At 45.8% G+C, this 25,554-nt stretch overlaps 2 protein-coding genes across 4 annotated transcripts; one reads left to right on the forward strand and one right to left on the reverse strand.

The window, feature by feature from the left end:
- The first annotated feature begins 5,001 nt into the window (after positions 1-5,001).
- Positions 5,002-17,891, forward strand: znf410 (zinc finger protein 410). The gene is made up of 12 exons (XM_069716153.1): positions 5,002-5,102; positions 5,473-5,554; positions 5,651-5,715; positions 6,019-6,151; positions 7,833-8,018; positions 8,997-9,218; positions 11,048-11,207; positions 12,957-13,138; positions 13,616-13,705; positions 13,878-13,988; positions 15,187-15,306; positions 16,775-17,891. The coding sequence occupies exons 3-12, from the start codon at positions 5,683-5,685 to the stop codon at positions 16,873-16,875; spliced, it is 1,338 nt and encodes a 445-aa protein (XP_069572254.1). The 5' UTR covers positions 5,002-5,102; positions 5,473-5,554; positions 5,651-5,682; the 3' UTR covers positions 16,876-17,891.
- Positions 16,998-25,263, reverse strand: entpd5b (ectonucleoside triphosphate diphosphohydrolase 5b). Of its 3 annotated transcripts, none has more exons than XM_069716156.1 (15): positions 25,019-25,263; positions 24,214-24,290; positions 22,998-23,218; positions 22,415-22,494; positions 21,982-22,125; positions 21,460-21,535; positions 20,962-20,997; positions 20,527-20,615; positions 20,357-20,439; positions 19,934-19,995; positions 19,496-19,597; positions 19,021-19,164; positions 18,633-18,689; positions 18,331-18,446; positions 16,998-17,827 (listed from the first exon to the last, which is right to left on the reverse strand). In XM_069716156.1, exons 3-15 carry the CDS (start codon positions 23,209-23,211, stop codon positions 17,744-17,746), a joined length of 1,287 nt encoding a protein of 428 aa, XP_069572257.1. In that variant the 5' UTR covers positions 23,212-23,218; positions 24,214-24,290; positions 25,019-25,263; the 3' UTR covers positions 16,998-17,743. The 3 variants fall into 3 exon arrangements, with proteins under 3 accessions (XP_069572257.1, XP_069572256.1, XP_069572255.1); XM_069716155.1 differs by having other exon boundaries at positions 24,407-25,263; XM_069716154.1 differs by having other exon boundaries at positions 24,214-25,263.
- Between the last annotated feature and the right edge of the window lie 291 nt (positions 25,264-25,554).

A 25,554-nucleotide genomic window follows, 5' to 3' on the forward strand; every position in this document is an offset into this window, starting at 1 on the left:
ACATGCACGTATGTTCTGCACCTGTGTGAGAGGAGACATTAGAGTTGGTATATTTTAAGACAGAAAACTTCTTTGAAAGAGAAGCAAAGAAAACAAAACTTGAGCTCATATTAAAAAAAATTGAGGATACCCACTATGGAAAGCTATTAAAAAAAAAAAGAAGACAATATTTGGTTTTATGTATGTATATTTACCAGGTCAGTGAGAGAACTGTAGTCCAAACAGCCTCAGATAAGGACGATCGTGCCATCAGTGAAGGACACACAGCGAAAATGATGGACTTGGACAGCCAGGCGCTTGAAGTGCTGCCCGGTGAACTGGTGTCGGCTCGTTTGAGACCAAATATGGCGAGAAGCATCGCTCACTGTTCTGCCACACGGAGCCGGAGTAGTTCTCTCCTCCTCCGAAACGGCCTCTACGCTGCACAGACATCTTTCATTCACTGGCACTCAAGACCCAAAAGCTCTAAAAGATGTGAATCTGAGGGATGAATGAATACGCAGCTTCTTTTTTTTTTTTTTTTTTTTTTTTTACTAAATGCACAAAACAGGCACAATATCTCAAAGATGAGTGTAAACCTCTAAAACTGGATATTTAAACTTTAGCAGATCATGAGAAGGTTTTTTTTTTTTTTTTTTAATCTTTTTTTTTATCTAAAATGGCGACAACAAATAAATATGCTAATCATTCAGACAACAAGAGTGTGACTGAAGTGGGTTGACATCTCTTGTTTCAACAGTTGTGTCATTCATGGCTGTTTTCTCAGCTACGTTCCACAGAAATGTTCCTTTCACAGACGTCTAGTCGACCGCAACATAATCCAATTGACAATAGTGTAAAATAATCTCATGTCACGTTGAATGTGTTCAGGGCCTCTTGCCAGTCAGCATTGTTAAATAGACAAACATGTGCCTAAAGTGTCTCTTGTTTTTTTTTTTTTGTTCCCGTTGCATTTTAAAACTTGATTTGAAAAGCCTGGGCCCGTCGACAGTCTGAAAGTCGAGCGTTCGTTGATGGCAGATGTTCCTGTTCAAACTGGCGGCTAGTAAAAGCTTTTAATAGCCATTTACATGCGTCTCTAATAACGTCCCACGGAGAAGGGTGCTTCCTGTAGGTAGACCATATTTATCGGTGACTTGTGTATGACTTCTTTCATGGTTTTTGGGGTTTTTTTGGTGACTTTTTATAATATAAACATGGGTGTTATTTAATGAGGCAATGTTGTCTAACTTCAACTGCAGACTTTTCCTGCTATGATTTCGTTCTGTTTGAAATGGAGACGGTGGGAACAATCTTTCCACCGAGACGCACACCACGTCTTGATTTCTTGATGAAGACCAGTCATTGTGCATCAAGTTTGGGCCTCTAAAGTCCAGATTTTTAATTTTTTTTATTATTATTTTTATCATGTCCAAATTAAGAAGAGTCGCTGAGTGTAAGTTGCTTTATGAATAATGTTTCATATGTTCATGAAATATGGCCTTAAAATCCAAACTTAGTGTACGTCACAGAAATTTGCATTTGCACTAAAACTAATCTAAAAGTAGCCGTGACGCCGTATCTGGGCTCGATCTAATGGCAGCTATGGGACTGGAGCTCATTCGGGACGGACAGGAAAATGTTCTCTGACACGAAGTGCATTGTGAGTCATCATAAGCACGTTACCCGTAGATACACGCTGCTCCCGCAGTACAACCAGGAATAACATTTACATGAATTCTTTTTATATTTTTCAATGCTAGTCGTTCCTTCAGTATCAAACTGGGTTTTTTTTTTTTTAAATTTTCTCTGTATTTACCGATGTATTGATATTGTATGCGATGATTACCTTCTTGTGCTTATGTTGACTTAAAATGGCTCATGAGGAACATCACGAGCAAGGGAGAATTTTATACACCCTATATTCGTACATCTTGTCGACATTAATGTTCGTCACAACGGTTTGTTCATCACAAAAAAAAGTAAAAACAAATTGTCACACAAACAAAAAAACTCTGAAGTTTGGTTTCTTTTGTGAATGAATTGAAGACCTTCTGGGGGAAAAAAAACAACCATGTGTTTTCATGCATATCTCAAGTATTTATATGTTTGGAGTGCTCTGAACATCTTCTACCTTTTTTTTTTTAATTTTGTGAACGGCCCGACATGTCAACCATTACGTCATCGTCGCCCTAATTGGGAGATATATTAATCCTGAGGGAGACACGGTTGCAGATGATGCGTTGGTCTGTTTTGATAATAGACGCTGTAACGTAAGGAGAGTTTCGGGTGGCTGCGCCGCGTCTCAGGCCCCCTCCGGCCGACAGTCTGAGGTTGCGCTCGAGACGTCGGAGGTCACCCCACGTACTCCACCCATCTTCTTTACCGCAGCGCACCGGTTCCGCCGTCGGCGGGACAGCGCCGCATCATCGGCGCCGTACAACCAACCGCTCCCCCACCTTAAAGCCTTCTCCTTTGCCCGCGCGACCCGCAGCAGACGTCGGATCGGCTTCAGAGTGCCGTGCTGGTTTTAGCTCTCCTGCGCTTCTCGAGGGTCCCGGGACGGTCTGTGACCTCGCCATCACGTGCAACAGTCGCGAGCTCGCCCCGGGCCTCCGAACGCACTCGACACCGCAGTCGATAGAGGTTGCTTCGGCTCCAAATGAAATTCCTGTCTTCCTGGCAATCTATTATTTACTTCACTGGCATCGTAAACGATCTCCGTTTGTCTTCCTTTCATGATGAACTCGGCTCGACCGGGTTGTTTTGCACGGACGCGGACGTTTCTTCTGGTATTCAACCATAAACCAGACGTTGTGGCAGTGAGCGATGACACTGCAGACTTTTCTACACGAGTTGAATGTATTGTGTGATTTAAACCCGGTAGATGTTCACAAGACCCACAATCCATTTATGAAGGCATTTTTATGTTTGCGTGTAAGAAAAGTAGAAATTCTGACATGCTATGATCGGCATTTCTCAAGCGTGTGAAACTCAGAGCTGCAAATCTTTTGTTTGGTCTCAAATCAAGGTTTTGGAGTCACAGTTTTCTCGATGCTAAATAACTTTTGATGGATGGGAAAGAGACATAGTCTCGTGACTTTTCACATTGCTGTACTCTGTCCTTCTATTGTTGTAATGGACGAGTTGGAATACCACGTGTGCTCAATGAAGGTCTTATTAAGACACTCGAGCCGGGACGGACTGCTGGCACCATTTCGGCCTTCTGCCTTGTCTGCAAACAAAACGCTCTTAACTAAAAAAAACTAACCGGTACAAAATGTCCTTTTCTTTCCGTCCGTCGACCAAGAAGACGTCTTTCGCATAATTTACCTCACGGATTTCAGCTGAACTCCTTTTAATCAGACGCAAAATATCCCTGGTATGAATGGCGATCGGTTCACTGTACGCTCTGTAAATCTTCACTGATACTGAAATGGAACAAAAAGATCAGCAAAGTTTTGGCTGCAAATAGCACAACAAGTGTCCAACGTCTCCGAGAGCTCTCCGTCTTCGCTGCCAGTTATTTATTTATTCCGACGTGATCGCCATCAGCTCGGTGTGATCGAAAATCTGCTTTTGTTTCCACGGATCCACACGGTTGCTCTCTCTTGGCTCTTGTTCATGTGGCGGATTATTTATTGACTGAACTGTATCAAAACCACAAAGTCTCTCTGTTACTGCTGTTGTAAATTCTGTCTCACGGACGTCGTGGCACGATCACGTTACTTCTATTCTCTGGTTCGAATGTCAGAACAAGATGAGAATTGAAAAAAGAAAGAAAGACTGCTTTTAAATGTAGGACAATTTTGTAACACTGGATTTTGAGTTTCTTTTTTTTTTTAAATACTGGCAGCTTTGATTTCTTCGTGCATTTCAGTCTGCCTTCTTTCATTGTAAAGATGCTGAACGTTTTCCTGTGGTGCACCTCCCAACAATGATGGAAAAATGATCATTACATAAATAATAGTTTAAAAAAAAAAAATCTTTATGGAGTCATTTAGTGGAATTATGCAGACTGAATGTAGTGTTTTTCTTTTCTAAAAGTGGAAATGCTGAAAGTGGTTGAAATCCTCCTGAGACTTGCCATAAGACTTGTTCTAAATAATGACACTTCAGTTATGTATACCAATCAAAGATCAGGAAACTAAGATTGATAAAGGGTTTGATGTAACAGGCGTTAGGGCTCTTTTTGTACATTTTAAATTCAAGACTTGTTGCTTGTGTAATAAATGTCCTTCCAAAGAAGATGCTCCTGTTGGATGTGATTTTATGCAGCTGTTTTTTTGTTTGTTTTGTTTTTTTAAGTGAAATGTGTCAAAATGAATGGGACTGCTGTCCACAGTTCTTAAAGACAACAGTTTCTGTTACCGGGGTCCAAAATTAAAAAAGTCTTGATAGATTAGAGGTTAGGAACAGTAAATGTTTAATTTAGGAGTTTTTCCACTCACCCATTTCACTCACAAATGAAGAAAAAGCAAATAGAAACCTTTGTTCCAATAGGCACTGGTAAGCAACACAAACACTGAACAATGTGTACTCTGCAAACAAGGATTGTATTTTAGATCCATAAAGCCTGTCTATTACTCTGCAGAGGAAGTTGTTTCATTCACTTCAGGGTACAACTCAAACTTTAAAATTGTTTTATTAGACCAACTGCATGTTGAAGTATGTATTACAGCCTATAACCTATGTACTATCTAAAATGTCATAAAAAATAAATACCAGACATGATATTATCATGCAGTAAATATTAAAAGATCAGTAAGAAGCAAAATAAATCAGTACATCTCTATTTTTAATGGTAAAAACAGACATCCTGTCTCTTTTTCATCTTAATTCTTTTGCAAAGATATATAATTTAACCAAAGAGCAAATATACATACATACAGTATATACATTTTAAATCGGCGATTACAGCTAAATTCCCAGTTTCGTGTAGTTTTCCGTTTTGACCGCTGGGTGGCGCCAGTGACAGTTAATCGTCGGGCGAGAAACGCGGAAGTTCCCCCCCCCCCCCCCCAAACATCGTTCCTTCCGGGATTCCGTAGAACGAAACCTGCCGCTCTGTTTTGACACGATTCTCCAGCCAAAGTTACTCGCAGTTTCACGACCACCGCGAGGTAAAGGAACCGCTCTCGTGTTACTGCGCGTCTAAGGGAATTAAATTCACACCCGCGTACCGCCCGCGGCCCGGTTAAACGGCGGGGTGGGGGGGGTGGGTGGAGGGGGGGGGGGGGGGCCCTGTCGTTTGAGAAACCGGCCCGAGTAGCTCGCGCTCCGCCGCTAACCCAGCTAAAAGCTAAGATAACCAGGCAGCCTGTCATCTGCCCGCTTCGTCCCACAACAGTTCAGACTGACGCGGTGCCGCCGAGCTTTCTTTATCTACGCTGTTTGTTTGTTTGTTTGTTTGTTTTCCCCCACACTTGCAGTGAGTGTTTGTTTACCTGATAGTTTTTTGTTTTGTTTTTGTTGCCTTGTCGTCAACCGCAGCTCTCGTGTGATGGGTTTGACTCCCAAGATGACCCGCAGCTCGTGACCGACAGAGCGTCCCGTTCAGCAGGTCCCGTTTGAGGTACGTCGGTCGTTGTCGATCAGACTCGAGCCAGTTCCCGAGCACAGCGGCGGGCGCCTGTGACGTCTCCGTGTTGTTGTTGTTTTTAATCTCCAGGTAACACGCACACACACACACAGGGGGGACCCATGCTTTCTGATGAGCTCGACTCCAAACCAGAGGTAAGATCTCCCATCATGTCCAGGCTCCATCTTTCACCGGAGCTTCTCCTCCCTCCTCCCTCGCCTCCCTGTAAAGGTTTTCCCTAAATGACCCTCTTTTTTTTTTTTTTTTTTTTTTCCCTCTCTACTAATCTCAGCCCTTGTCCTGATAACGTGTTGAAGGCTGCCCGATAACTTGTCACCGATCCTAATCGTGTGTCCTGGACAGTGAACACAAGTCATTACCGAGAAAACGGTTCCACCTTGTCTGACAATACATCATCATCATCATCATCATCATCATGATTGTTTTCCTCCCCTCAGCTGCTGGTGCAGTTTGTGCAGAACGCATCCATCCCGTTGGTGCAGAGTCTGGAGGACTCCGAGTCCAAACACTCCTGCCTGCCTCTGCTGGCTCCGGTGGAGAGCTCCCTGTGCAGCCCGCTGGAGCTCACAGGTCAGCTGACACTCGCTGCTGCTGCTGCTGCTGTTGTCTTTTCCGCCACAGAGCACCGAGCTTTACACATTTTCTCTCACACTGCACCGCTCCTCTTTTTGTTTGAATTTTTTTTTTTTTTTTTTTTTAGTTGCAGGCCACATAGTTTATAGTTGTAATATAGGTTAGGTAGTTACTTTATTAATCCCCGAGGGGACTTTTTTTTTCCCCGCTACAGCAGCATACAGGAAGCAATAAGATAATAATAGAATAATAAAAAGCAATAAAATAGCAGTAAAAAATATAAAATATAAAATAAAATGCACAGTATATACAGTACAGTGTATATATCTATATATATTATCTACAAACAACCAAGAAACACAGACGACAGTGTTATTGTTGTGTGATGGATTTTGCCAGACAGATTTTTTACAGACTTATTGCGGTCGGCAGGAATGATCTCCTGTATCAGGAATGATCTCCTGTACCAGGAATGATCTCCTGTACCAGGAATGATCTCCTGTACCAGGAATGATCTCCTGTATCAGGAATGATCTCCTGTATCAGGAATGATCTCCTGTATCAGGAATGATCTCCTGTATCAGGAATGATCTTCTGTACCAGGAATGATCTCCTGTATCAGGAATGATCTCCTGTATCAGGAATGATCTCCTGTATCAGGAATGATCTCCTGTACCAGGAATGATCTCCTGTACCAGGAATGATCTCCTGTATCAGGAATGATCTCCTGTATCTGTCCTTGTGACATCATCACAGAGCAAGAATTCCCACAAACGAAACCTCCACTGTCCAAACCGGTAACCAACAGTCTGTGCTTTTACTCTCCAATCTCTGTAATTTATGACAAGGCGGTCGTAAAAAAAAAAGCCTTGGAAGAGTTTTGTATTTAATTAATATTTGCTGCATTTTGGAAGTACTTGAAATGAAAAAAGAACAACAACTTGGCAAAAGCTGAACTGTCGGAGAGCCGAGCAGTTAAATGTGTGCAGTGAGAAACTTCTCTGCTCAGCAGTTTCTGGATCTTCTTCTCTATAAATAAACAGAATGGGCAAAATTCAGAATCACTACAAAAGTGACGATAAAGTGAATCCTCTGTCTGTGATTGGAACCGGTTCTCCTTTTAAATGCATAAGTGACAGCCAGTCATTTATTACATTTGCCTCTTTTTTTTTCTCTTCTCTATCCAAGTGCAGCAGTGTAGAGGGAATACGTTGAAAACAAAAAGTCCGTTTTCAAGTTGATGTTGGAGGTGTCTGGATATTCTCCATGTCTCACAACATCTCTTCACTCTTCAGCTCAAGATTCGCTTTTGCTTTGCAAACGTGTTGAATTACTTTAAGCCCCGTATTCTTCAAATCTGACGAGCTTCAGCTCACCGCACTTGTTAACGATACTCCAAGCATCCACAGCTTTTCTGTTTTCTGTTTCTCCACTTTTGAAAAAAGACGTGCAGATAGAACTAATCATGTATAAATGTATTATCATATCCACTGTTAAGTTACCGGATTGCGTTGCGTGCGTCCTTGAAGTCTTGTGAACACACACAAACACACCGTTCCAGCCATTAAATCGATAACATCGTTGCCGCCAAACCCGGTAAAAATGTTGCGGGTGATTTTGGAGCTGATTCACAGATAACTTGTTGTTTCATTAAGCGCAAACACGGTTTCCTCTTCAGACGGAGGCCTGAGCCATGAGCCCAACAGTTCTCCCTCCCTGTCGGAGTTCGGAGGCGTTTCGGAGCGAAGCGCCTTGGTGGTCCAGGCACACTCTCACCCGCGGGCCTCGCCCAGCCCCCCGCCCATCCTCCATGACCTGCAGCAGTCCGACAGCACCTCCTACGTCTTGCTGAACCTCGCCAAAGGTAAAACTGACATCTGCACGCAGAGTCCGAACTGCACAGCCGCCAATCGCCGAGCTGCCGGCGTTTTGAGTACTCGTGACATCACTCGCTCCGCTGATGTGTTACTTCCTCCGATGTAAATGCTTCAGACGGTCCCAGACGACTGTCTCTGCCTGTGTAGGCCGGCGAAGTCACAATAAAGACCCTGTCAGGTTCCTCATCGGCTGCCAGTCACACGCCTAGACTTCACAAAAGAGGAAGGAAAAAGGTTTTCCTCCCGTAGCATCAGGTTAGCAGACGCTGCTGCTGCAACAATGAAAGTGACTGTCGGAGCAGGGATTCTTTTGTTGACATCCTCAGATCAAACGGTTCTTTAAAAAAAAAACAACTAACTTACAGATGAATCAATGAGCAAAATAATATTCAGCTGTGCCCCAAACGGAAAGAAGAAAAAAAAAAAAAGTTTCATATTAAAGGTCTAAATCTGTTCTGTTGTCTTGAACTTTGTGCTTCGCTCGACGCAGCGCGGAAAAGAAATGGGGTGACACATTTTCAGGGAGAAGCTGTGAACTATTTTGGCTCGGAGAAACGATCGTTGGCGGGCTCGTCCTCCCGGTTCATCGGGCCTCGGCGGCAGAGTCAGAAAATTCATTTTGGTCCCTTGTCATCCGCCTTTTGTGCCGTTCGCCGCGTTCTGTCTGAGACTCGGTGAGCGACGTGAAGGATAAAAAAAAGACTTCGCGGCGGACAGAATCACTCGTCTTTTGTTATGTCTATACAAAAGATTTGATTGCTTTTTAAAAAACATTTTTTATTCTTTTTTTTTTGAAGTACGTGTGTCTGCTGGCGAGCTTCGCGTCACCCCCGTTCAGAATAAAGCCAGGACATTAAACCCACGCTGCCGGCGGGAGGACGTCAACGCGACCTACGGGGACTCGGGTCATTGGTCTCCTTCTGCTCCGCGGTGATCCTCCCTCTGCGTTTCCTTCCCACTCTCAGGCATCACAGCGTCCTCGGAGTCCCTGATCTTCGCCGCAGACGGCGCCGGCGACGACGACGACGAGGGGGTCTCGTCGGGGGACTACGGGATCGACGGCAGCGCCCCCTGGTATCTGCGGGTACAGGAGCTGGCGCACGACAGCCTGATCGCTGCCACGCGGGCGCAGCTGGCGCGAGACGCCAAGGCCAGCCAGGACGCCAGAGCTGCGAGCGTCAGCAACGGTAAAGTCACTTTGTCTCGTCGACAACGCCGGCGGAGATGTTTTTAGAGGTCTTTGCTTTTACTTTTACCGTCAGTGAGGCTTTTCATAACACCATATTGTCTCGCTGCTGATGGGACGCGTCGTGTAACTTCAGGTTACGAGGGCAAGATGAGGAAACGAGGCTGCGTACAGGAAGCGGTGCGTCTCTCTCTGGGAAGATTAGCCGGTCCGCTCGCATCAAAGACGGAGAGAGAGAGAGAGAGAGAGAGAGAAACGAGGTCAGCGACGAGACGAAAACGCAACACTTCTCATCTTATAAGTCCCTCAATCAAAATGAATTCGCAGCTTCGTCTGCGCAGATTTACAAGCCTGACGAGCAGATCTCCAGGAGGGGCCGGGAACGTCACGTCGCCGTGAACGCATCGGTCACCCAGCACTTTACGGTCCCGCCGCAGCTGGGATGATTTACAGGAGCGTCTGTGGCTCAGACGGTCGAGCGGGTTGCCCGCTCGGTGCAAAAGTTGGCGGCTTAACGTGCCGGTCCTTCTGTGCGCGTGCGAAGGAGAGGCGACATGTAGAGCGCTTCGAGACCCCTCTAGTTTAAATAAGTGCCGAGCCTTTCCCTTGTAAATGTGCATTTAGTCATGAGAGCCCGAGAGACGGACACAAGTTCAAGGAGAGACTCGGCAGCAGAGCACCGACTACGAAGTCAGGAGAGGAGAATAACTGATGCTTCCTCAGATATTCTTATTTGCGTTTGTGCCACAAGCGTTCGATGAGTAGACGATACCACGCCGAGGTTCTGAATTTAAACGTGCCGTATCAATATAATCCCGTCGACTCAGCGTGTTGCCCATTTCGTTGCGAGCTCCGGCACCTTCCTGCGGTCGCCGCTGGTTGCCCGGCAACTGTTCGCAGCCAAGAAATTCTCTCGATAGCGGCTGATCAGAAACGGCGATCGCAGCACTGCTGTATCTGTATCTGTCACAATAACGTGCGGAGTGGCCGAGAGTCGCGGTCGGGTCGCAGATCGCGGCGCGACGCCGGCTCCGCATTTAGCCGATAAAATGTTGAACGCTGAACTTCTTCGCTGCGTTTAAAGTTAACGCGGGCGACGGACGGACTTCCCTCGGCAGAATACCAGAGCCCCCCGAAACGGGTTTTCCCCACACTTCTGCGTGTCGATCATGCGCAAAGGAGCATTTATCGCACCCGCCGTCTTATTTAACGAGAACGTCAGAAAAGTGTCTCAAAGTCTGCACGTTGTCTGTTTCGAAACACGGAGGTGGAGGAAATCTCCTCGAGCGCTTCCTTCCTGGATGTAAAGCACGTGCGTTGTTTTCCCGCAACCCTTTGCTCGTGTGTTTGTGGCCGACCTCGGGTCGTCGTGTAGATATGTTCAGATCTCAGCGAAGGTGTTGTGTTCTTCCTGCGTGTATCTTTTGACTTGGTTACGTTTCCATTAAGGTGGAGCAAGTAAAGCTGTTTATGAGTGACAGTGGGTTCAGTGTGGGACTGAAGCTCCTCGGTAACGGCTGCCCTCCCGCTAAGTCCCATTAGATTAGACAACTTTCCCCCAGCAGTCGGGTATCGGTTATAGGTGCCGGCACGCCACGAGCCAAATTGGTCCAGTTAAAAGTGTTCCAGGCGGAGCAGCGTGGTCGGGTTAAAAGGGAGCGATTGCACTCAGCTCCGGCTTGTTTTCTTTTGGCCGCAGTTGTTGGGAAGGTCTCGGTCGGTGAGCGATGATTAGCTTTTATGGAGTCGGGCTCCAGAGGCCGGCCACCTGGCACTCCTGGATCGTTTTTCTGCGGAGCCCCGCTCACTTGTCCTCTCCCGGTTGCCTAGGTGACCACACACACGGCCTGACGGCAGAAGGGGACAAGCGAGAGCTGCCGTCTCGAACCGGCCGCCCGCTCGCCAAGCAGATCCTGCGCTGCTCGTTCGAGGGCTGCTGCAGGACGTTCACCTGGCCGGCTCATCTCAAGTACCACCTCAAAACACACAGGTACGCACGCACACGCACACACACACACACACTCACTCACTCACTCACTCACACACACACACACACACACACACACACACACACACACACACACACACACACACACACACACACACACACACGCACGCGCACTCACTCACTCACTCACTCACACTCTCACGCACGCACACACACTCACACACACACACACACACACACACACACACACACACACACACACACACACACACACACTCACACTCACGCACGCACACACACACTCGCACGCACTTACTCACACACACACACACACTCACTCGCACGCACTCACTCACTCACTCTCACACACACACACACACACACACACACACACACACACACACACACACACACACACACACTCACTCACTCACTCACTCACTCACTCACTCACTCTCAGCAGGGGGATTTCCATTTTCACAAATGTGGATAAATTCTTCAAACTGAAAAATAATAATTTAAGCTTGCAGGCTTCCAACTTTCACAACACACACCACCAGTCGTTGCACACATGAGCTCTGAATTATCACGCGTACAATCGACTCTCTGCCCCTCCTAAAGAGTTCTAAGCCAAATACCGGGGCTTACCGGGGCTTACCAATTCATAATGAATAAAATAGGGCCAAAAAAACATGTTCACCCTCTGAATTTGAGATGTTTTATTATCTACAACATAAATAGTAATATCAATGAGAAGCAGGACTTGTTGTATAACACTGGAAGAATCTGAGAGAAATACTAATTAAATAGTCTCGCCTTGTTTTCCAGCCTTTTGAACACGTCGGTATCAAACAACCACTCAAATGTTTGATCAACTTTGCACCAGGACATGTGGGGGATTTGTTGAGCCATTTCGTAGAAAAATCAATTGTAATTTATAAGTCATCATAGTTAGTAAAATATATAAATAATAACGGACTTGCTCTACACTTCACTCAGCCCACACAAGATCTCTGTGTCTGCCAACTTCAGCCTGACATCAAATGGTTCAAAACAAAGTTTTGATAAAAATATAACAGCTTTAGAAATGTTGTCAATGTAATGAGTCTTTTGTCCTGATGAAGTGTCCTGAAGCAAGACACTGTGTCCCTGTGACCTCCGTTGTCTAACCGCTCAGCGACTCCATCACAAAATGTCTATAAAGGGATCTATAATGGATCGTTTTGATAGATGAGGTGCAAAAAAATACCAGGGCCCGACCAATACTGGGTTTTTCAGGCTTCTGTCGATATTAGGAAGTAAAAGAAATCCTGATATTAATACACTCACTGAAATGTGGAGTCAAACACTCGTGACAAAGATGTGTAACGGAGGCCAGATATTTAACATCTTAACGACTACCTTCGTCCAAAATGACGTCACTGCACTGAAACAGTGAACTTAACTGGGGATGTAATAATTACCATTCACTATAAATATATATATATAAAAAACAACTCCAGGCATCTTTTTCTGCATTATGATCTGTAAAAAAAACTAATTTCAGACAACACAGACATGATGTGTTGGATGCGTGGTGACGCTAAGCTAAAAGAGTAATCACAGCTGCAGCGATGTTTCCCTCTTTCCTCGGCGGCAGACAGATCCGGCAAGAAGTGCGCATTTGCGCCGCGGCGGCCCATCGCTGGAGGAGATCTATTTGTGGTCTGACCTCGTGTCGGGCTGCCGCGGACCAAAGGTGTGCGCGTGGAGACGCTGAGGTTTGTTCTGCTCGGTTATCTCGTCTCCCAGGAACGACCGAATGTTCAGGTGCGGCGCCGAAGGCTGCGGGAAGAGTTTCTACGTGCTGCAGAGGCTCCAGGTTCACATGAGGACTCACAACGGCGAGAAGCCCTTCATCTGCAAAGAGAAGAACTGTGGCAAGAGGTTCACCACCGCTGGAAACTTGAAGAACCACAGGCGCATACACACAGGTGGGAAGAGGGAGATACCGGCGTAGTAAAGCCCAAACTGGCCGCAAGCAATAACCGACTCGGGCTTAATGCTTCCTCGGTGCAGTCGGGGCTGGAGATTTGACGACTCGGCAGCGGTGGCGCCTCCATTTCACCGCTGCAATCAGTAAAACTACTCGGTCATATTTTATTCAGGGTAACGTCAAGACTTTTGATGGCCTGCTCCGCCTGAGGGTCGGTTACACTGTATTCGGCCCGTGTGTCTGGAGGAGCAGCTTTCCAGGAGCTGCCGCTGACCTATTTAGGTTATTCTTGTTGTTCACGGCTCCCGCAAACAACACAACAGCTGCACGGCCTGCTCTGCCGTGACGCTCCGAGTGCGTCGGACCGTTTCGGTCCGATCGTGTCGGCGCACCGCCGACAAAAACAAAGAGCGTTTTAATTCGGCCCTCGTGCTGTGGAGGTAAACGATGTGTACGTATGTGTGGCGCTTTTCAGGAGAGAAGCCTTTTCTGTGCGAGGCAGATGGTTGTGGGCGATCCTTTGCAGAGTATTCCAGTCTACGAAAACACATGCTCGTACATTCTGGTGAGTGGGAACGAGTTTACAGCTGCTCAGCACAGCGCTTTCATTTTTTTTCTAATTAAGGTGCTACATTCAACATGAGCCTTAAAGAGATGGTGTCCTGCATCAGCTCAGAGGATGAGATGTGTGCGTGCGTGTGTGTGTGTGTGTGTGTGTGTGCGTGTGTTTTTCCCAGGTGAGAAGCCTCATCTGTGTGGCATCTGTGGGAAGACGTTCTCTCAGTCCGGCAGCAGGAACGTCCACATGAGGAAGAGACACGGAGAGGAAGGACTCGGCAGAGAAACAGGTCTCTCTCTCTCTCGCGCTCACATACACACACATCCACCCACCCACCCAGTGTGGTAGGTGGATATGCTAATCCTCGGATTATGTTGCTCGAAGCAGCCCATACATTTTAAAAATGTGTGTGGAGCCGGTGTTAGTTTAAGTTACATTTGGGAACATTTCTTGAATTATTAATGACTTTTGGCCCTTAAAAATGAAGTCACTCAAATTTGTATTCTTGAGGGCCAGTGGTTGAATTGTTTGAGACGGTACATATCTTAAAAAAAGAAAAGAAAAGAAAAGAAAAGAAAAGAGCAGACGCAGCACGACTCCTGCAGAAACAGGTCCGTTAGGCTTCCGGTGATGAGGTCCGATTCTTCTGAGAAGTCTGTAATCGCCACGTTAAAATGGCGAAGTACCTCTTCGAGCTTTTCTTGCTTTATTTCAAAGCTTTTTTTTTTTTTTTTTGTTGCCTTCACTGAGATAAAGGAGTGAATACTTGAGTAAATCTCCCACTGCAGCCGAGGGAAATGTACTCCCCCCCCCCGTCTCTATTCTCAGGATCATTTTCAGGTCGTCTTCAGATTAAAAGCATCCTTCAATGAGCTCTTCACATTCCAGCATCTGGACTAATTGTACAAAATAAGCTTAAATTCATTTTTAGCATGAAACAATGACAGCAGACGGATCCGTTCGCCTCCTTGTCACATTTCCGCCGCGGCGGGAAGCACCGCAGCTGATTCACCACGGAGGCAACGCTGCCAAAACTCTAATTATAAACAGCAGATTTATTCGGGTCAGCCTCCCCAAAGAGGCCGGTCTTTTCTAAAACAGAGCAAAGGAAGACGCAGCTTCACAACAGACTGGTACTTTTTTTTTGGTCTTATTTATACAACACAGATTGAAGGGATTAATTATTAAACTGTTGGAATAACTACAAAACCAACAACGGCAAAAAAACAAACAAAAAAACACTTTGATGCAGTGGTCAAAAGCCGACTGAGGAAGTTAGTAACGAGTGCAGTTTTGAACATGAATTTCTCACACTTACAACCATCAAGACACGACGGTTGCCTTGACAGCCAGTGTCGGACATTTGTTGTCTGTAAGTCTGGCTCCGATGAAGACGAACGACGGTTGTGCTTCTTTTGTGTCGACGTGTGCGAAAAGAAAAACCACACACACAAAAAAAAAAATGAAACTCTGATGTCCTGTGACAGGAGAAGCTCTGACACAAAGCAGCCTGCTGGAGGCGGACGGCGAGAACGGAGACAGTATGGTCACCATGACAACAACCGTGGAACCCATGAATCTTCATCACGCCATGCTGCGATCACCAGGTAGGTGTTAAAACGTACACGATAAGAGAAAAGACAGCAGATGAAAGGGGGAGATGGAATAATAACACACCGAGCGCTGCAGTAATCCCTCGTCTGACGTCCTGTTCATGGCAGACGTGTCAAGTTACTGATGTCCTGTTCAGAATTTTTTTTTTTTTTTTTTTTTTTTGGTAACCACTGTCACTGGCAGTCTAGATCTCTCGTGTTGTCCCTGAAACGTTGTATTGAGGATGTTTCAATAATTCAGGCAACAGTCTGCGGATTTAAAACACTTTAAAAATAGCAATTGCCAAAGTTAAACCATACTTTTACTTTATGTAACGTGACTCGTTGCGCAACCTTTCTGAAAGTGATGTAAAATAGTCACAACTCAAAAGGTCACAAAAAAAAAATCTTCGCCAAACACACGTTGGTGATCGCAAGCAGACGGTTTCACCACCGCACGCTGAAATTCACTCCTCGCGTCCCTTCGCCGATGCCCCGTTCTGCTCGTGGTGGTCTGACAGCTGAACGAGCTTCGTTCACGAGTGTAACGCTGCTGCCTGTCGAATTCAGGACGGAGCAGCAGGAGCTCCGTCACGTGTACAGTATCGTCAGCGGGGGACGAAGGTGACGGGTTCTTAAATGAAGTTATATTTTGGCAAATATCTTTGTTCGTGTTGTCTTTGGGTGTAAAAAAAAATATGGCTGCTATGTTTGCGTTTGGTTTATCCTGATGTATTTTAGATTTGAACAGATTTCTACAGCTCTGTTCCACCGTCAGCGGAAGGTGTCGCTCCACGGTTGATTTGTCCACTGGGCTCTGTAGCAGATGTCTGGCTCGCTTTCAGACCAACTTTGGTCCTGCGTGGAAAAAAGCTGCAGCAGCTTACCGTGCGTAATAGTGTCCGGTTTCGTATCGTTAAACCTTGTAACCGATGCGAGAGTTGTATCTGCATACTCGGCAGGAAGTCGAGCACGTTCCCCGCGCGCGTTGGACTCCTACCAAGTTGCACCTCGTCCCCGTTTCCGTTTTTGATCTTCATGGTCAGGATCTTAAGGGCTGGAGTGTTTCCTGTCTGGTGACCTCGGTGCTGCCTCCCTGCTCTGTGCCGATGATGTGGCCCCGCCGGCTTCACCGGGCTGTGACGCCGAGTCTGCTGCGGTGGTTTTGTTTGAGCGCGGAGCAGCTCAGATGAGGATCAGTTCCAAATCTGACGCCACGGTGCTCTAAAAACAGAAAACGGTGGCTCGCCCGCAGCGGGCGGCGAAAGGAGGAGTCCCAAGTATCTCGGGGTTCACGAGTGGCCGCAGACGGGAGCGATGAGCGCAAGTCGATCTACGCTCCTTCCTCCACCTCTGATCGTGAGCTCCGTTGGTGGCTGAAAGAACGAGGGCGAGGATGGAGGGAAGCAAAAAGAGTAAAACCGCTCTTCCTTTGAAAAGGAGCCGGCTGACCTTGCCTTTGTGTTTGCGTCCTTTCCTACAGGTTCGGCGGACTCGGTGGTCGTTCTCTCTCAGCCACATGAGCTGGTGACCATGGCAACGGAAGGCCACGCATATGGAGAAGATGTGGTTGCTCTGCTGTAGTCGGACATTTCGACAAACATCACGCACTGCCCGTTTCAGCAGCGCCGGACTGACGGTCACAGAGGACTAAACATAGACGTCTATTTGTAAAGAGATGAATCAGACTTTAACCCTTGTAGATATTTGTAATTAACAACCAATGATGGTTTTATTTTCAAGTGTGAAATGGCAAAGTTTGTACAAGCAACATTTTTCCTCACCTTTTTTGAAAAACAAAAACTCCCAAAGAAATACCGAGACGGGTTTTTAAAAGTTTGTGAAACTATAATGACCACGCGTTGTTATGTGCATTACCATTATAAACGCAAGTCTGAAAGTGAAACGCGGTCTCTTAATGAAAACCTCAAAAGGTGCATCTGACTGTCAAATTAAAGTGCGCCAACTGTGACACGTGTACCCAATTATCTGTATTACTCACAACAAAACACTTGACATTAAAAAAAAAAGTACTCCAAAACACAGCACATCGCAGTGCTGCATGTAAACGCAGAACAACTGGCCTGACAAGCCAGACCACCTGTTTATCAGCCGGAGTACAACAGAAACATCCATCTCAAACTAATTGGGTATCCGGTAATGCCCCGAGTTGCATTAACCCCGCGTGCTATTGGTAACATCTCTCATTCAGCCTCCAGTGCTTCGCTCGTTCTCCGAGTAAAGCAACACATTTACAGCGCAATATATTAACGCTTGAGAATAACAGCTTCTTTTTTTTTTTTTTTTAAACAAATTAAGAATTACTCGAGGTTAGTTCTGCCCTCACGAAACCAACAGCGGGTGTGTTCGAGGTCGTGCACGTCACTTGTGTTCGTCAGCGAGTGCCACCTGAATCAGCTTCTCGTCACCGGTGGCCGTTCCTCGCGTCTCCTCAGTGGATTTTCAGGTTGTGGAAGTGGTCCAGCGTAGCGCCCAGAGCCCAGCTCGCCTCCACATTCTTCACTTTCTTAGTCAGCTGGGAGGTGAAAAAGCACCAAATCACTCAGATGACTTTTGTATAAACCGAATAAAAAAAAGAAGTCACGTGTGGGGTTTTTTTGTGCCTCTTTTCCTTCATGTTTTATGATGGAGAAAGCAGGTATTGTGCTCTTTACCATGAGGTTTGCAGTATAGTTTTTAGATGGAGTTGTGAAGGTGCATAATTAATTCTCAAAAATGACATTTGAACAAATGCCAGTTGATAAAAGGCTCAGACGTGACCAAGTTTGCTTTCGCTGATGTGTCACGGCCTCCTTCTGCAACGTGGTGACAACCAATGCGAAGCTAAACTGTTCTTGTGTCTTTGGATGTGTTACTAACTCGTGATCTATCCAACGCAAGTCGGCTCCACCACTTGAAATGTGAAAAGCTGGTTTTAAAAAGCTTCACGACCTTTAGAGAAATGTTCCTTTGTGTCTCTTCCCTCCGGTTCATCCTTCTACCCGAGACGCTGCGGATGCTGGATAAATACTGCCTCACCTGCAGCACAGTGCTCTCCTTGAAGCCGAACCCGTCCTTGAGTAGACAAGTGATGTAGGTCATGTCCATACACAGGAAAGGACTGACGGGAGGGTCCTTGGTCATCTTATTGCACACTGAGCAGAGAAAAGGGAAAGCGTGCGTGTTAGGCTGGATGATCAGTTATCTGAATTCTGGTGAGAGGAGGTGGAGGAAGGCAGGATTTCAGATAGAAACAAGGCCCATTGAGATGCACACTGTGTCTCAAGTACAGGGAGCTGCAGATCCGTCACAGTATTGATGCATTCCTTTGCCCCGCTCACCCTCTTTGGCTCTCTTCTTGAAGTCTCTGACCTCCAGCGTCCCTCCCTGGACGCCATCTGCAACAGGGAGGCGAGGGGGGGGGGGGGGGACTTGGGGGTCATCTCACTCACATTTAAAATGCTATACCATTCATTAGAGGAGCAGATGTACATGCACGTTTCCATAATACTGATAATAGAGCTTGTGGCCTTTCAGCTCGGCCTGGCAGAGCATAGTAATTTCTGTAATACCTGCACACCTATAGCCCGTCAAATCCCCTGAGACAGGTGCAGATGACTCACATTTTTCTTCTAGCCTCGCATTGGAATGGGTAATAACACCCTGCTGGGTCCGTATAATCATATAAGGTGTGTACAGAAGGGGGTGTGTGTGTGTGTGTGTGCTTACTGATAAGGCCTGCATCCACAGCTCTGTCAAAATAATAGGAGAATGCGTAGAAGACATTGCTGTCTGCGAGCTCGTATGGCTGATGAATAATCCCCTTCACCACCTTAAGTACTTCCTGATAACAGAGTTTGTATCCTGCATAACCTGCAGAGAAAAACAGAGACGCCGGCGTAAATTATGCATCTAATGTTGAAACGGCTATGAAATGGTATGTAATTCAAGTAAGTCCATTTTAATGGGTTTTATTGCGACTTTTTTTTAGTTTCCGTCGCTAAATCTCCTGCGGTGTAGTTTGCTCAAATCCATCACGTGACCTCATTCACCCCAGTTGTTTGCAGTCACTTTAAAATGCCGGGGTTTAGTAAAACACAAGAAAAACAAAAGGTAAAAATCTGAAGACGTTCTTCCCAACAAACAGGAGCTTTGGATTTAGTCTCCTCATATTTTATTATACTTCGAGTAAATGGGATCTTACCGTCAGGGTCCCCGCTCACTTGATAAGTTAGTCCTCCAAAGCTCCACTCATCCCTGAACTTCTTTGGCAGGCAGGAACTTTTATAAACCCGCCACTCCAACCCTGCGAGGTGACAGACGTGAACCGTTTAATCTTCCAACTGCTTCAACAGCGACGTAACCAACGTCTCAGACCGATTTAAAACCGTTTTCACTGAAGCCCTTCAGTGATTCATCATCGCTTCAATTGTTTATCAGAAAGGAAGACTTGAAGTACCTCCCGCAACAAACATCTTTCTCTCGTTATCTGTATTTTGAGAGCGGTAGGCAAGAAGGACAAACGCAACAAAAGGAAAGAACACTCGACACTTCTTGGAGGACTGATTCGCTTAGTGCGGTGACATGCGGAGAAGACGCTGAGCCACAGCTAACGGCAGCAGAGCACCTTTACTTCATGTACCTTCTGCACCCAGGGCACCCAGGGTGGCCAGTCGCGCTGCCATCAGTCCGTTTCCAAGATAGCTGGATGGAGTCAAAACATTGTTGCGCAGTTACAAAAGCCAAGCAGCGACAGATTGTTCACGTAACAAACAAGTCATTCTGAAAGTAGGCCAAACAAGCAGAGTCTGCCTGTTATTCACATCCTAATGACTCAGCGCATTCTCAAAGCTTTCCTAATTAAAAAAAAAAAAAAACGATTCAAGTGAAGTTGCAGCTGCAACAAAGTCAGTGGTATTTGTAGGCCGCTTTAAAACTTGTAAAGTACTTAGAAAGGGCATTAAAGAGATCCAAAATCAGGAACTGATTTCATCAAATCGTGAAGTTCAAATGTAGGATTTGACTTAAGTTTTATTAGACATGCATTCGTATTCGACTCTGTTACCTGTGAGTGTACAATTCAAATGTTGAGCTGAACAGGTCAAATCTGGCAACGTAATCGGCAACAGGAACACTTTCAATGGTTTTCTGCCGTGAAACGCGAAAGACAGAGTGAGTTATTAATCACTGAAGACTCCTAATTCCATTCTGGAAACATTCAAAGAAGCAGCTGACCCTCAGTTTGGGCAGGAAAGTGATCTGTGTGGATCCTCCTCCCAAATCCAGTATCCCCACCGTCTTCTTGGTTCGTGCGTTCAGGTGACCTGAAAGTATTTTAATCCGGCAAGCACAACAGAGGAGAGCTAATCAGTTACACCTGCGATGCCAATCTTCAAAAGGCCTGTTTGGTACACATGTACAAGGCCAAAGTATAAAATCCCAGCGTTCGGCGTGATAAAGATCAGAGCGATCCCCTTCAGGCGAGGAATTCACAGCTGCATGCCGTCAGCCTCGATTTATGAGCGCGGCTGTATAATAAGACACCGTGACAATTTCAGGCACCGAGTTAAATTTGGATGAACAGGAGATAATAACAGAAAAGACAAGCTCTTGTACAATCAGACAAAAATACTCAGCAGTCTTGTGTAGGAATGCGTTTACGATACTTACCTGTAAGAAAGTTCACAGTTATCCAAGCCAGGATTCCTGCAATTACAAAATTGGGAAATAAACAAACCGAGAAAGCCGAAACAAGTCACTCCAAGGGGAATACAAAAGTTCATTTCAGAAAAGCACATGTACAAACACATGCAAGTAAGAGCTACGATTCTCAACAGGAGGTTGAAATGCTGACAAACCAATTACACAACAGACAAAAGCATCTTCTTCACCACATAATTACTGACTTTTAGGGTCAAACCGACTTTGCGGTGAAGAGCTTTTTCATTATTTTTTTTGTAAGTGTCATCATAAAAGACAGCTATAATCTATTGCAATTTAGGTAAATGCCTACAGTAAACAAAGATTCAAGGAAACTGCACAGAGCAGGAAAAGTAGTGCTGACGGCTCGCCGATGGCACCTACAAAATAACTGCAGAGAGGACGTGAGAGGCTGTGATCACTGACGAATGCGTTGCTCGTCAGGACAGAAGGCGGGGCAGACGTTACCTTCGTTCGTGCCGTTCATTATGCTGACGCTGTTGTCTGGGACCAAAAAAGGAGATTCGTCAAACACATGTTGAACCTGAGGAGAGGGAGAGAAACGGGAGGATGAGATCACCGGGTCTGGAGGGAGGAAATGGCCCTAATGTTATCTACTGTAATGGTAGCTCATCCAGAGGTGCCCTCCGCTTGAAGGGATTAATTAATTCCCTCGGGGGGATTAATAAAGTATCATTTATCTTCCGAGGTGCCCCAGGGCTATCCATTCCCATCTTATCCCCTCCACACTGAGCTCACAGCACTCTGATAACAATGCTTTCCCCGTTGTCTCTGCGCTGCTTGTCACCGAAAATGTTCTTTCCTCTTCTGCCTGCTGCTTCGCTGGATAAGGGGTTGTACTTTCTCATGAAAGTGTCAAGACAATGTAGCGCCCAACAATTCCCCCACGATAAGGAGCGGCGCTCCACTTTGCAGAACCTTGGTGCTGTGTAAGCAGGACCTCAGAGATCTCAGTCCTGTCTCGGTTACCTGGTTCAGAAGAGCCCGAGCTTTCTCTGCAACCAGCAGCCGAAGTCCAGCTGTGGCCCGAAGGACCAACGGAGTTCTCTTCCACTCCAGTCGGGGAACTGTCTTCTTCGCCACCTTCAACAACATCCTCACTGTTTGTCCGGCCTTTAAAGACAAGAGACAAGCGTCACTACCAAACAGCACTGGACACGACGGCCGTTTCACAACAGGGTGACTGGTCAGAGATGAGAAAACACTTCAAGTGTTAAGTTAGTTGCGGCGGCTTGAATCTTCGCTTGTTTGTCATTTTTCTTTTCTCACTTCCCACTTACTTTCATTAGTAATGTGACTTCTGCAGAGGGAAGCTATTGGCAGTGTTACTGAATATAATGTGGAGCCGGAGGTCCTTTTCCTTCAACTCAATAGAATTGATCAGATTTGACAATGAACTCACCGTTTCAGGGGAGTCAGCATACGCTGACAAGCCGGGCTTTATGGAGTGGAACATCTCATTGTCCAAAACCGGCAGCTCCTCTGAAACATACAAGATCCACCAACATCAAAAATGTAGCGGCTATTAAAAGCATTAAGAGGTCTGAATCTGCTTAGCTACGTATGCACGATATATCCCCGTTGTCAAGGTGAGGCATGTTGACGTGAATCTGACAACAACAACAAAAGGATTCTTCCTGAAACAGTAAATGAAGTATGACCTACGTTCCCTCAAGTGAGAATTAACAGCTTTCCAGAACTGTGAGGCTGTGAGAACAGAGAGAACGCATAGATACTCACTTCACTTCAGTTCAATCCATATCTACCAGTCAGTACTGCAAAACAGCTTGTTACTCCGCTGTAAATCAATTGGCCTTGTGAAGTGTTTCTCAGGAAATCTACATGACTCACAGGACGCTGTTTCGGCTGTAAACATGTGATTTCGCCTGCTGCTCACCACGGATGCTGATATCATCAGAAAAGTAAAAAAAAAAAAAAACACACACCGGTCGGACTAATCCGAGACAAACGCTGCCCGGTGGTACCTGAGTCACTGTGGATGAAGGTGTAGACGTGGATGCGTGTCCCCGTGCTCCCGGCATCGAACATCACTGCGTAGAAGATGCGGCTGTGGTTTGCCGGTCGGCTGAGACTCGGGAGGATCCAGGGAGAATCCAGGAGGGAGGTCTGGACTTGGGCTTGTATCGGCCCGGCGACGGCGAGCAGGACCAGACAGAGAAGCGGCACGGCGGGCTTCATCTTCGCCCTGTAGGATCATAAAGAAAAGCAACAACAACACGTCTTCTGGTTAGATCTCTGTAATCGGTCTTAAACTGCTCAAGAAAGCAGCTCCGACTGCTGCTTGACTGGTATTAGGAGACGTTTAATTACAGCATGACAAGCAACAGAGGACTAAGAAGCAGTCAAGTTATTTACACCCCTGAATGTGACCACACCCCGTCAAAGAGTTCCCAACCAACCACAGGGACGTATCCCAGAATCAGCCTCTTCACCTGCTTAGTCATCTCCTGTAGAAATTTAGCAAAACATCCCAATTCCACCGTGCTGTATTTAAATTGGTGCTCTTTAGTTCTTTTGATCTTGATGTTCAATCAATATTTGGACACTCAAGCAAATCTCAACATCTATACAGGAGGTGCAGAATGATGAAATCTTAAAAAGCCTCAGTGAAGCATTGCTCTGAGAAAACCCTGCTGAGACTCACTGATAACACAGAAATGTAAGAGTGAAGACATTCAACTCCAGAAATTGAACTGCTTGTCAATACTATTTGAAGTTTTCAATTTCAGCCCTTTAACTCGTGCTTTGGTGTGGAGCGAGCAACGCCACAACTGGACATCCATTATCATTTATTACTGAAATGTTTCAGAACCAAAGTGATACCTATTAAAAGGAGAGTTGACGAATTCCTCAGGGTTTTATATGCTTATTGCAAAGGGTGCACGCTCCTCTGTGGGACTTAAAATATAAACATTTGTGGTCCAGATGTTTGCTAATTCAAAGCTACTTTTGCGCAAAATATTACAAACACATCAAAATACACTCATCGACACTTTCCCCACAAATATCTGCTAGTAATAAATATTATTCCAAATTAATTTGCTTGCTTGGAAATCATGACAAAGAAACAGGAAGAAAAAAGAAAAAAAACCTCATACATGAATTATATGTCGAATATCTCGGCATGTGAGAGGAGCATGTATTAAAAATATCTTCACAAGTCTGGCAGTGTGTACTTACTATGTGTGACCAGGGTTTTACTGATGTCCCCAGCGACTTGTATCGATGTCAAATAAATCTGTGGGTTCGGTGTGGCTCTGACACAGAGCAAAACAAACAAAGATAAAGGGGATAACAGAGATATCCCACTTTAATTCCCCCTGCTGTCTCAGGGCGGTGGACCCATGTGAGTGGCTTCCCTCCTAAAACTCACATTGTGGAACCAGTCCAAGACACGTCCGACATGCTCCATGGTTAAATAGCTGTAATTTACAGTGAACTTGTACTATAGTACTGTACTATTTGTACTGTACTGTGGTATTTCTACTGTAACTAAAATAATCTGGATCGGATCTGGTTGGGAACACAACGTTGGCAAAACTGCCAACAATCCCGGACAAAGCCTCCGAAACTCCTTCACAACATGCGGGACAAACTAATGAGCACCTTCAGCAACAAACTCATCCAACCTCGCCGTTCAAAAGCAACGATACAGGAAGTGATTCTTCCCAGGTGCTGTCACGACTCTACAGCTCATCTGTCGCGTCTGTGGTCACTCAACTGGTAAACTTAAGTTACCGGGTTATTATATTTTAATTCTCCTCCCTGATTTAGGATGCTGCCGTGCAAGATCTTTCTCGGGCACTCTCACTTGATATTTAGAAAATACGAGGTTATAGACAGCTGATCCTGAAGATAATTCACAGGTTCGATACTCGCGCAGCAGGTCAGTGTTTTGTAGAAAACAAGCTCAGATGCTGAAGGTTATTGTTGTTGTCAACAACGAGTGGTATCCTCACAGGAACACTTTTAACACTTTTCTTACCTCGCTAATGTTTACAACACTAACCCCGCGCGCGGCTCAACAGTAAAGTCGGTGACTACCTGCCGCGTGCTGGAGCGGTAAAACGGCTAAAAACCCCGGGAGATAAAAACCAAAAAAAAAACAGCAAGAACAAACGCAAAACAATAAATTACACGGCACACAACCCGTAGCCAACTTAAAACCGTGTTAACGGACCGCGAAACGCTACTAGAGCTCGGCCATGATGTCCGACTTTGCAGCGACTCTTCTCGCGGCTGGCTCCCGGTGACGTCACCGGGACTGTTTTCAGTCTCGTGCTGAGCTCGCTCATTGGACGTCAGAATGAAACGTGCTCCGTTCAGCAGCAAAATGTCAAATGTTTACATTTCACAGGCAGTCTAAGCAGTGGGATCAGGGCGACCAGGTGTCCCACTTTATGTGAGACTGCACAGCATTTTTAGTATTTGTCCAGTGTCCCACATTTTTTTTTTTTTTTTTTTTATAATCTGGAAATGCAGCTACAACAAATACATTTCCTCTGAAATTCAAAGATGACC

The sequence above is a fragment of the Brachyistius frenatus genome, unplaced genomic scaffold (assembly GCF_029030835.1).
Source record: "Brachyistius frenatus isolate BFR_SWC_R1_liver_20210118 unplaced genomic scaffold, ASM2903083v1 Contig_153, whole genome shotgun sequence".
Classification (NCBI taxonomy): Eukaryota; Metazoa; Chordata; class Actinopteri; family Embiotocidae; genus Brachyistius; species Brachyistius frenatus.

What these genes read in the sequence shown, in the direction of transcription:
- znf410 (XM_069716153.1), top strand. Translation starts at nt 5,683, where the DNA reads ATGCTTTCTGATGAGCTCGACTCCAAACCAGAG. An exon ending in CAGCCCGCTGGAGCTCACAG is followed by an intron (nt 6,152 to 7,832) that starts GTCAGCTGACAC and finishes TTTCCTCTTCAG; the next exon opens with ACGGAGGCCTGAGCCATGAG. An exon ending in ACACATGCTCGTACATTCTG is followed by an intron (nt 13,706 to 13,877) that starts GTGAGTGGGAAC and finishes TGTTTTTCCCAG; the next exon opens with GTGAGAAGCCTCATCTGTGT.
- entpd5b (XM_069716156.1), bottom strand. Translation starts at nt 23,211, where the DNA reads ATGAAGCCCGCCGTGCCGCTTCTCTGTCTGGTCCTGCTCGCCGTCGCC. An exon ending in CTTTCCTGCCCAAACTGAGG is followed by an intron (nt 20,440 to 20,526) that starts GTCAGCTGCTTC and finishes GTTTCACGGCAG; the next exon opens with AAAACCATTGAAAGTGTTCC. An exon ending in CAAGAAGAGAGCCAAAGAGG is followed by an intron (nt 18,447 to 18,632) that starts GTGAGCGGGGCA and finishes TTCTCTGCTCAG; the next exon opens with TGTGCAATAAGATGACCAAG.